The sequence below is a fragment of the Ochotona princeps genome, chromosome 4 (assembly GCF_030435755.1).
Source record: "Ochotona princeps isolate mOchPri1 chromosome 4, mOchPri1.hap1, whole genome shotgun sequence".
In the NCBI taxonomy this organism is placed as follows: Eukaryota; Metazoa; Chordata; class Mammalia; order Lagomorpha; family Ochotonidae; genus Ochotona; species Ochotona princeps.
This window is the reverse complement of record NC_080835.1, coordinates 9,373,443-9,385,444: the sequence shown is the minus strand read 5'-3', so window position 1 is coordinate 9,385,444 and position 12,002 is coordinate 9,373,443. Positions and strand designations below refer to the sequence as shown.

At 47.9% G+C, this 12,002-nt stretch overlaps 1 protein-coding gene across 1 annotated transcript; it reads left to right on the top strand.

Annotated features, from left to right (window-relative positions):
- The first annotated feature begins 4,136 nt into the window (after positions 1-4,136).
- LOC131480164 (pepsin-3-like) lies at positions 4,137-11,409 on the top strand. Its single transcript, XM_058662973.1, has 9 exons — positions 4,137-4,192; positions 4,595-4,754; positions 6,111-6,228; positions 6,825-6,943; positions 7,610-7,809; positions 9,411-9,527; positions 10,026-10,170; positions 10,275-10,373; positions 11,260-11,409. Exons 1-9 carry the CDS (start codon positions 4,137-4,139, stop codon positions 11,407-11,409), a joined length of 1,164 nt encoding a protein of 387 aa, XP_058518956.1.
- Positions 11,410-12,002: the final 593 nt, after the last annotated feature.

The window sequence follows — 12,002 nt, the reverse complement described above, 5'->3', positions numbered from 1 at the left end:
TGTTCTACAACATGATGTAGAGGAACATTCCAAAGTCAGATTCAATGTCTTCCCCTAACACAACTTGAGGAGAGACACAAAACTCATCCCCAGGCAGCATGACCCATTATTCAAATAAATTTTTATCTTATGCCAGCCACCATCACTTTCCAAACAGCAGCCTCCAGTAGGACGCTACCACCACGTTCTGCTCTACAACAATAAATAAAGGATGGTTTGGTTGTCCAGCCAGACGTCATGCCTGCTCCCTCAGCCTGTGGGTAAATGAAACACAGCGTCTTCACCTAAAGCCTGTCTGAACGATGCATGTTCAGTGGTATACGCACATTCATGCTCCATTTTCCACTTTCATGCACGTCTCCACCTTCATGGAGAGCCATCACAAACCTGATATTTTGGCACACCTTGGTCCTAATACATATGCCAGACACCTGTGCAATACAATGCCAGGCCATACAATTCATTGTAGTCTATCTCGTCAGATGCCCTCAAGCTACACCAACTGGGTTCATGCTGCAAACTTCCTTTAGTGGTCTATGTCAGGTCAGTTCCCCTGGATCCCTGGTTCAGTGTTGTTAAAACCACGGCCTTATGGCTGGGCTGAAACATCCAACAACAAGAACCAGACTGGGGTAAAAGCCAGCCATGAAAAGCCACTATTCCTGCTAGGACAGAAGGTGAACTGAGAAGGGCTGGCTCATGGACTCCCTGATATGCGCAAAATAAGCACAAGAAGCATGATAGGAAACAGCCCAGAATAGGCCATGGAAAGTTTCCCACTGGCATACATTTGGCATGGATCAGGGGCAGACCAGGCTGAATCAGTTCATGTCATCCAGTGACAAACCCCAACACCACAGGAGAGTGTGGGTCGGGCCAGGTTTGGTCGCGACAAAAACTAGTGCACAATATGGAATGCCAGGGTGAGATTACCTGTACTGGATTTGAATGCAGCACCCAACCAACACGCGTGAGAACCAGGAAGGGAGAGGGCAGAGCCAGCGGGGGGATTGAGAGGCTGGTCCCCTCGCCGGACAGCTACTCTCACTGGATAGCATGGGCTGGGATGGGAACAGACCAGACTAAGCAAGGCTGCAACACCTGTGCACTACACGTGGACTAGATCAGGGAGAAGCCAGGTTGGGCTGATTATTCCTGCCGGTTCTAGCATAAATTGGAGTGGGTGAAGGTTGTTTGATCTTAGCCGCAGACAGCTGGCAGAAGCTGGCACTGGGGGCTAATTCTGTCAAGTCCAATCACAGAACCACCCAAAGAGTGCATAAACCGGGACTGAGAGAGACCTGGGAGGGAAGTGGTGGGGTTCCCCCCCTCTTGGGTCACTACTCCCGCGGGAGGGCATGAAAACTAGGACGGGGGCTGGGGTGGCTAGAAGGAGAGGAACTCAGCAACATCCCTGAGGGCTGGAGAGTTGAGTTGGCTGGAGGGAACTAAGCTTCAATGCCCATTGACAGGTACAGGAGCCAAATGGGAAGCGGGACAGACTGGACTACTCTGTTATGCATACTGTCAGGCCAGGGTGGGGGGCGGGCCTAGTGGGGGTTATTGTGGGTCGCCCCAACAGGGCTGCAGCCCCCACTGGTTGATGAAAGAGTCGAGTGCATGCTGGGCAGAACCAGGCTGGACTACAACACCCTTGGTTTCAGTGCAAGTCGGGACTGAGACCAGAGCCAGCTCAGCGATTGCAACCCCCAGCTGATCATGGCGATGGACTGTGCTGGGCCCGGTGCTTGCTGGAACATGCGGGAATCTGATCTGGGAATACCTCAAAGTTTCTTTGGTGATCTCCCCAATCGAACTGCTGGACTCAGAGCCCTGGCCAGGAGGGGATGGAGGACGGAACAGGTCAATCAACCACCTCAGCTAAATGTTGGGCAATGAAATACTGGGCAAATGAAGACTCTATGATGGACTGTGACAATTAGTGGATTCTTCAATGACCTAACCGAGCTGGGAGTGGTGAGATTGGCAGCGATCCATAACTGGAGGACTATTAAGACCACTTGAGCAAGTATCTCAGAGCATGCTCCACATCCGGGACTTTGGGCGGGTGGGAGACTGGGTGGGGATTCTCCCTCAATATCACCCTTCACCTCAGATACATAAATAGTATAATAAAAATATATATTAAATAAATAAATAAATAAAAACAAAAAAACCATGGCCTTGTGGAAAGAGCATGCATTTCAATGAGCCATCTGGGTTTACTGTGGATGTTAATTGTATTGTGATATGAAAATATCCTAATTGGGAGCCAGTGGCATCTGAAGCACATTTCCTCCATTGCCTCAGGGGGATGACCTTGCCATATCAGTGTCACAGCCTGCATGATCTTAGATTTGGTGACCTTGACATCCACAGTGAAAACAAGAGCATGGTTCTTTATCTGCTTCACACTTGACTCAAGCTCAGGAGAGAAATTGCTGAGGCCATTATGCTCCTGCCTGTTTTCTGATGAGACCTTCTTCCAAGGCAAGTTCCAGGGGAGCAGTTTCTAAAGAGTTTCTAGTGTGACAGGTGGAGCCAAAAACCCAGTTCTGCTTTCTTGGAGCCAATAAGGAAGAAATATCAACGGGATGCTGAATTTGGGTTTGTTTTCTTGTCAGTTTGCACTTCCTGCTGCAAATACTCAACTAGTTCCCTAGAGTGCTGGATCCACCCCAGGATTCCAATGAGATTTGGACAGCCATGAATGGATTGAGGAAAAACTGCTGACACACCAGAGATAACCATGAGGCCAATCACAATATCAAGCTCCTTAAACCTATGTTCTGACACTTTCTCTCCCCAAGCCCATTGTCCCTTGAGTCAGGGCCATTTCCTAACCTGTGGAGACCACATCAACACAGAGCATGTGAGATCTCAGTCTTGGTTTCTTCCACAGATCCCTCCCAACACAGCTCACAACTGGTGCATGAGGTGTAGGGAAAATTCTGCACACTCCCAACTACCAATTCTGCAGAATCAACAACAACCAAGCAACAGCCCAGTTAACAAAATTCAGGTCAAAACATATCTACCCAAGGAGACCACCGATCCCGGAAGTAGGGCTCATCTCCAGCCTTGGCTCACTATAGAGCCAGATGCAAGACTAATAGGCTACACATTTGCATTCTCACAGCCCCATCCTTTAGTTCACTAAATTTACTGAGTGGATCATGAGACTCAGGGAAATACACTTTACAGCACTTTTTAAAGGACGGAAATAGATGGCAAGATGAGGAGATGCAATGGCAAGGGCTGGAAGGGTTTCAGGCCATCTTCTCCATCGTGCCCATCAGGGTGCTCTCTCCAAGCATATAAATCACTTCCAGAAGATCTGCTCTCAAGAAGCCCAGCAGACTGCACCTGTAGGGAGGTTCTCGGAACTTCATGGGTATGATTGCTGATATATGGGTGAGGTTCCAGCTTTGATTTTTCCAAGGGTCTTCTTCCTGTGGTTGCTACAGAAGCCCTCTGAGGTAAGGAGGATCTTACAATCCACTATGGGAAAATCCCAGGGCTCACAAAAGGCATGCGAATGAGTTCTATGAAACTCCAGAGAAGAAAAATTCTAAAGCTGTGCCTCATAAAAGGAATGATGAGCCAGGAACCAAGCATAGAAAATAAAAGTCTCCACATGAAGTAACTGATCCGCATAGGAAAGTATGTTTTCATCCTAAATCACACACTGCCCACATGAACTTTGGTTGAATATTCAGCAATGCTGTCTCTTTAAGTAGCACATCTGCTCTCCTAGAATGCCATTAATCCTCCAGCATCAGGTCAGTGTTGCACTCTGTGCTCCGATCACCAATTTTGGCATTTTAGCAAATTGGAAAGTTGCAACCAGCCCCATCTCATTCCATAAGACATACCCACCACTCAACGGCATCTTGTTCTTGCAACAGAATTCCAACTGTGGGATTCTGAATAGGCAATATCTCAGAACATGACTCGGGGCAGGGGTCACCTTATCAGAACATTTTCTGGTAAATGTGATAGCAGGTGGCCTTTACACACTGATAAGGGTTATTAGAGTCAGCAAGGGGCCGCTATTTAAGCAGCGGCTCTTGCCTGTTGCTATACACCTTCCACTTGTCCTGCTTTCCCCACTGACCTGGGAGTCAGCAAGAACCATGAAGTGGCTGCTGCTGCTCGGTCTCCTGGCACTCTCTGAGTGCGTCGTGCACAAGTGAGTCTGGCTTTTGCCAAAGGGAACAGTGGCTCCAAGGGGGATTTTCCAGCATCTACTGCCTTGCCCACCCCCATGTAACACCCATTTCCCTCCTTCCATTCGTTCCAGCTTTTCCCCATATGGAGTCTTCCTTCATAGTCCCTTTCTCCAATTCAATTCTGTCACCACATTATAGACACGGTTTACAGACCAAGCCATGACATCTACCAGGGTTTGGGGTCAGCCCCATCGCTAGATGACTGCACCTGTCCCTCTGTGCGCTTTGACTTACTGATGGGAACATCTCTGCAACACCTTTTTTCACTCATGAACAAGTTTTCTTGTCTTTCATCTCAGCTTGGAGTCTTCACCAACTACTCCTTCTCTCCTAATCATGCATGTGCCAACATTCTCTCCCAGGGTACCCCTGGTCAGAAAGAAGTCCTTGAGGAAGAACCTGATTGAGAAGGGATTGCTGAAGGACTACCTGAAGACTCACACTCTCAACCGGGCCTCCAAGTACTTCCCTAAAGATGTCTTTGCCTCTGGTTCCACTGAGAGCCTGGAGAACTACCTGGATGTGAGTGCCTGAGCAGCTTGAAGGGGGAATCACAAGGACTGAGCTAGCAGGAGACATGTGTTGGGGGGATGTGGCTGACAGCCAGAGATTGCAGCTTGGCTCTCAGAAGCCCATAGTTGAGGCAACCACAATCACCCTTTCCCTTCTCATGTATTGTGTTTTATCTGTTTATTATTTCAATGCTTTTTTATTCTGAGTACTCCCTTATGTATTCGGTCAGGCATTGGGTTGGATAGACTCAATAAAACCACAGTTCCCAAGAGGAAGAAAGATGATCTTGACTTAGCCTCACCAGAAAGTGAGAACAATGACAGGCTTGGGGCCATTAACTGAGAGGCCACTGTCTCAGTGAGTGGCTCCTGGAAGAGATGCAGGACGACCTGTAGCAGTGTAGGAGCAACTGGGATTCCAAAGAGAATGAAGGGAATTCCAGAGAGTATGAGGGCTCATGCTCAACCTGTGGCCAGTCCTTCTGATTGAGCATATTTGAGAAAAGAATAGAGCAGTGTGAGACAAAAACGGAGGGAAGGGAGGTTGCACTAGTGAGCCCCAGGGGCCATGGATAATATTATCCGCTGGGAGGGCAGATAATAGAAAGGCTATGAACTGAAGAGGACTAGATCCTAACTGCAATAGATGTCTCTGAGTCACTGGGCTGACATGATCAGACTTAAGTCTCAAAAGCTTATTGCCTCTTATTTGGGGGAACCAATGGCATGTTCAGCCCAACAACACACCCCTTGTATTATCTTTGTGAATAGGACAAGGCTGAGGGCACAAAGCACCTTTACCTGTGCTCAAGGGCTAGGCCTCTGAGATCCACCAGACCCACTGCACAAAATGTTCAGGGTCCAGGCCTGCTGAACCTCAAAAGCGCATTCACATTCTGTGAGCCTTACTGTTCTGTATACACAACAGATCCACTCAGAGTCACAATCCATAGGTGACTTCAAGTCAGGAACTGCATGGATCTTCAACATTGTTCAGTACAGGCAGAGCTGGCACCTGGGAGAGCCCAGAAACATAAGCCTATTTAATCAATGAGCATATATTTTTAAAGATCTATTAAGTGACAGTACATTGAGCCAACCAAAGATCAGGGGCTTATGTTCCAGAGAGAAAAACAAATTTAGAAAGCATGTGAGATGAATGCAGCTTATAACAGAAGACAAAACAAACTAAGACTTCAAGGAGCAGAGGAGACCAGGGCTGGGCTTTGAAGCAGTGTGCTAAGATGGGGAGAAGAGATGGAGGGTCTTCTACATAAGAAACAGACTAGGCTGAGAAGTGGTCACTATGTGAGTTTTGACATGGAACACTCCCAGTCTTTGAGCTGTGTTGTCCTGGTTCCTGCAGACTGAATACTTTGGCACCATCAGCATTGGAACCCCCGCTCAGGACTTCACCGTCATCTTTGACACTGGCTCTTCCAACCTCTGGGTGCCCTCTGTCTACTGCTCCAGTGCTGCCTGCAGTGAGTGTCTGCCATTTCCCCAACACATTCACTTCGGGTTACTCAGCACCAGATGGTGCTGGGATTCCTCACCACACAGACAGCTTTTACAAGTCTCATGAACACATTGGCAGTCATTAAGGGACTCAAGCAATAAGACTTGTACAGGCTGCTACCAGTAGGAAAGCATGCAAAATAGGTGCTCCTGTGGATAGTGGTGATTGAAAGTTGTCATAGGGACTCATGGATGAGAAGTCCTATGGGGGTCTAATACAAAGTTTTGCTGAGGGCTCAGAGGGGTCAGCCACACTGGAGCCTAACCTCTGAAGAAAGCCCAAGCAATGTGGATAGCAAGGCTCATGCACTCAGTGCTTGCTTGGGGCCCTTGCAAGGACTGGAGTTCAGCAATGAACCACAAACTGTGGAACAATACTGACTGTCAAGGAGAAGGGATTAGAACCTGGGGTCTCCTGGCATTCAAAGGTCATCTTACAGGTCATCCTAGGCAAAGGTCAACTTTCTCTTCCATAGTCTCAACCAACACAAGAAATCCATTCCAGAAACTCACGAGTCTTGTTGCCATTTGAGGTTACTGATGACACTCTTTGCCTTTGCAGGCGTCCATAACCAGTTCAATCCTGATGACTCCTCCACCTTCGAGGCCACTAGCGAGACAATCTCCATCACCTATGGCACTGGCAGCATGAGTGGCATCCTGGGATACGACACTGTGAATGTGAGCACCTGGGGGCTCTGCCTCCTCACACTGCCAGCCGTGGAGCCTCCAGGGACTTGGTGACCACACTCAATGGCCCCCCAAAAGAGCAGTATTGTCTTGGAGACCATGCAGGCAACAAGATGGGTGGCACAGGGAGTGATGTGGCACAGTTGTCACTTATGCTCATGAACTGAGTCTAATATGCATAGGGATGGTTCCTGGAGTGCTCAGTCAAATGCAGTGCTAAATTTCAAAGAAAAAGTAGAGAAAAGGGACACAACTGCTTAATTGTCTTGTAGCATCTCCTCCTCCTTTTCCTCCTATTCCAATCACATGAGCCATACACACTCCTTAGCCTATGGCAGCTCTCCTTGGCTCTAATGTGCAGCAGCTGGGTGACCAACCAAAATCCAAGTGCACCTTGACTAGGCATTCTATGTCAGCCTCTCACAACAAGTTGCATCCTGTGGCCTCTGAGTCATCAGTCACCAAGATCCTATCCAGTAGATGCCACAAGCATTCCAGGAGACCCTCTCCAGGTCTCACATTCTGTTACCCTGGAATGGGAGTCCTCTAAGAAATGTAGCAGCATGGCTCTCAGTCCAGGCCTGGAGTCCACTAGTATTCCAAGGAACATGTGCTCATGGGGGACATCATCTCTGTCACCCTTTCCTCCTTACACAGGTTGGAGGCATTGAAGACACCAACCAGATCTTTGGCCTGAGCGAGTCTGAGCCCGGCTCCTTCCTCTACTATGCTCCCTTTGATGGCATCCTGGGTCTGGCCTACCCCAGCATTTCTGCCTCTGATGCCACACCTGTCTTTGACAACATGTGGAATGAGGGCCTGGTGTCCCAGGACCTCTTCTCCGTCTACCTGAGCTCGTAAGTTGGCTAGACCTGGGTCTTCTTCTCCCACATGGACCATTTCCACCTAGCCAACCAAGGATTATCCAGGGCCAGAAGGGCAGCAGATGAGTTGAAAAGGTTGAAAATTTCAAAGTCAACCTTCAAGTCCAGAACAGCACAAAACGGGGAGTAATGCTGCCACATCCGCCTCATGCCTGCTCTTTCTCTCTGCCTTCTGACAAACAATCTTCATGTACTGCTATATAACATCATTAGCCATTTGCTCCCTGGGCCCAGTTACTTCATCTTTGTATCAGAAAAGGGACTACTTAAGTGAACCCACCTAAGGCAGGCTCAACATTGACAGCAGAAACAATGAAATAACAAGATTGGAACACAGGATGGGCCTTAAAAATGCGTCTGGAATGTGAAAGGAGAAACACATTTAGAGAGTAGGTGTTCAGTTCATGGGTTAGGTCATGGTGTGGGAGGTCTGCTTCCCATACCTAGTCCCTGAATGTTTCCTACTCCTCTCTACTGGATTCATCTCCATCATACTACAACACTAAGAAGGGGCAAGGAAGTGGTGAAGTTACCTTCCCCACTTGGAACATCCAGACTAAGTGCTGTGATCCTTGCCGCAGCATGAGTCACCCAGTGGATGGAAGACTCATGAATGCCTTAATCTGTCATTCATATTACGCAAAAATAAAATGTGAGCTTACATTAGTGCAGATATTTTAAATGGACAGGTAATTTGTCTAATAGTATGCATGTTCCATGAACATTCTGGAAATTGATTGCATGCACAGACTCCAAAATAGGCACCAATAGGATTTCCTTCAATTGTATTATTTCTAGGGCATTTTTGGAAGCACTCCCATACATCTTGAACTACAAAATTGCAAAAGCCAGTAACAAAGAACCCCTACATGGGGGCTTCTATCCTTGTGGCACTTGGCTAGTCAATCTTCAGGAGACTCTGAAACATAACATGCTTTCATGAGAATGAAGTATCGCCTGTGGGCCACTATATTGACACTCCTAGAGCAAAGTACTAGATATTGGCACAACACACAGTCTGGGGCAGATATTTGCATGCTGTTCAATCTATCCCAAATACCAAACCTGTATGGTAGATCCTTGACCCTGTCCCATTGGATCACAATAGTGCCATCTGACCCCCATCTGATCACGATAATCAAAATGATCCCCAGACGCAGGCAACAGTAGCTCTGGCTGACGAAGAGCATCTCCACCATCCACTACTTAGGGACATACCATCCCAAATCCACATTTCTTCTGGTCCCAAAGACTACTACAACCACAATTAGGATGCAAAGGATACACTTGGGTACACATATTTGTAGGTAATACTCCCTGCTACAACTACACAACTGTGTGAACCGAGCTGGTGGCGTTACTGCTCCGAGACAGCAGTGTAAAGTCAAAGCCTATGCACCAATGTATGTGGATGTGCTGTCACAGAAGAAGCACCCATGTGAGTCACACATTCAGTAGAGTCCTAGCTCTCAAACGCAGCTCATCGATGGGACCTCTTGGGCTGTACATAGCAGTTATGCAACGCATGAATGAAAGAATGCCTGTCTCTCTCCCTGCCCCTACACTTTCCACAGCGATGATGAGAGTGGCAGCGTGGTCATGTTTGGTGGCATCGATTCTTCTTACTACACTGGGAGCCTGAACTGGGTGCCTGTTTCCTATGAGGGCTACTGGCAGATCACCGTGGACAGGTGAGACCATGCTGCTGCAGGACACCCTGCTCTGAACCCTTATTACTTTGCTTGATGCACTTGTACTTAGTCAGCTACCATGATCTGCCTGGAGCAGCCTGCACACGATGAATCTGCAAACCAGACGAGCCAGCGAAATCCCAGGAAACTTAGTCCATGGGAAGAAAAGCAAAGAGAAGGATTTCTGGGAGCCCAGATCCTTACCAAGGACAGGACAGCCAGTTCCAAATGGTTCAGGAAGCATGGTCAGATTACAGCATACTAGGGGTGGCATAGCAATCCCACCTGTCTATACCTCTCAGGACAGGGGCAGCCTGGAAAGGATCAGAAAGCCTGCCTCAGTGGGAAGATGGCTACTGGCAGTCTAGGATTAGAAATTACTCAGAACAAGAGTTCTTTGCCAATGTTGAAGCCTGACATCCCAGATGTTCTGCCCCATAAGCGGCTTAGGGGTAAACCTGGGGCCTCATGGGAGCCAACCTTGCATCTCACCCTCAGCATCACCATGGATGGAGAGACCATCGCTTGTGCTGATGGCTGCCAAGCCATCGTGGACACCGGCACCTCTCTGTTGGCCGGCCCCACCAGTGCCATTTCCAACATCCAGAGCTACATTGGAGCTTCTGAGAACTCGGATGGAGAGGCAAGTCCAACCACGACTGCTCTGTTCTAGCCACAGGTATGGGGAGGAACATGCACAAGGAATGAACCACTCACACTCTAACCTCTCATATTCATGCCCTCCAGATGGTTGTCAGTTGCTCATACATGTACTCCCTGCCCAACATTGTCTTCACCATCAATGGAGTCCAGTACCCTGTACCTGCCAGTGCCTACATTCTGGAGGTAAGGGAAAACTCTGACAATCGTATGACATGCCGATATACACCGAGGTCACACATCAACCCTGTAATAGGAAGCACTCTTCTCTTTACTTAAGCCAAGTATTCAACTCACATCTCTCCTGTACAGCTTACAGAGGAAAACAGTTTCTTCAGAAGCAATGCATGAATGAGAACTGCCCTTAACGGAAAAATGAGGCATCACATGCTGGCACAAAAAGAGGTCATGGTCCATTTAGGCTCAGTCACCTGAACCCTGAGTCTCAGTGTCACACACATCACTTCTCACTACGGTGCACCCTGTCTCAGCTTCTAGTCCTTGGTGAACACTAGAGGCTCAGTTCATCCCACCTTTTCCATTGTTAAGGGGTCATGGTGAGTCTGACCATACCTTTATTCCAATGACCCACGGCAAACACCTTGCTTCTTACTGAAAAACCATGCACAGAATCGGTTTCTCACAGTGCACTGTCCTTGCTCAGCACAGGCCTAGTCATCTTTTCAAAGACGTTTAGCCTGCAGCCAAGGCCAAGCCCCATTGTCCAGAGAAGGAAAGCACCCCATGGCCGCCTACTGAGCCAATGGTCATGGTGAGATTAATGAGAAGGGCTGGATTTTGGAGGATTCCAAATCTCTCTTCCAAAACCTGACATGTCCTGAGACATGTTGCTCAGAGTACAGTTCCATTATCTTCCAATAATAGCATATACTGCCCACAAACTGTAAGCAGCTGAGTTGCAGGCTGACCCAGACCAGCATGTGCCACAGCCCCAAACACTGAGAAAGGAAGATCTTTGCATGCTACTTGCGGTCAGAATAAGGAACCCGTAATGGTTATCATCGAGTGCCACTAACCCTCACTCTGGTCCCCATGCCCTTCTCTTCTCCAGGAGGATGGCGCCTGCATGAGTGGCTTTGAGGGCATGAACCTCGACACCTCCACTGGCGAGCTCTGGATCCTGGGTGATGTCTTCATCCGCCAGTACTTCACCGTCTTTGACCGTGCCAACAACCAGCTTGGCTTCGCTGCCGTGGCTTAAGCCTGAAGCTTTGAAAACGATTCCTGAGATATTTGCATCCCCTTAGATGGATTGACCTTTCCTGGTTGTTGTTCCTGAAACACAGTCTCCTTGCAATAGAACTAGATACCTTGCTCTATTCGCAATCATGCCCATAACATAGAATAAAAACAGCTGATGAAAATGTGTGTGTCTGCATTTCCTCAATGGTACATCTCCTGCTACTGCTGCTGTCTGAACACCAGGGAGATAGGAAGAAACGCACACACCTGCTCACACTGCATCAAAAATACTGACATTTCCTAAAGGGGCAGAAATGATTGCAGAAGCAGTCAGAGCATTCAGTGCAAGACAGAGCACTGAAGGCTGAGTGGGAAACAGACATCATCAGGTACATTCAAGCACTGAACTGATTCTATGTGGAAAGCAATTGGAGATACATTGCAAATTCTGTCAGCAGGCTAAACACCACACAATCATATTCCAAATGAAACTGTATGACATAGGAATAATATCTCAGGAAAACTCTTCTCTTTTTTTTAAGATTTATTTACTTTATTACAAAGTCAGATATACAGAGAGGAGGAGAGACAGAGAGGAAGATATCCCGCAAT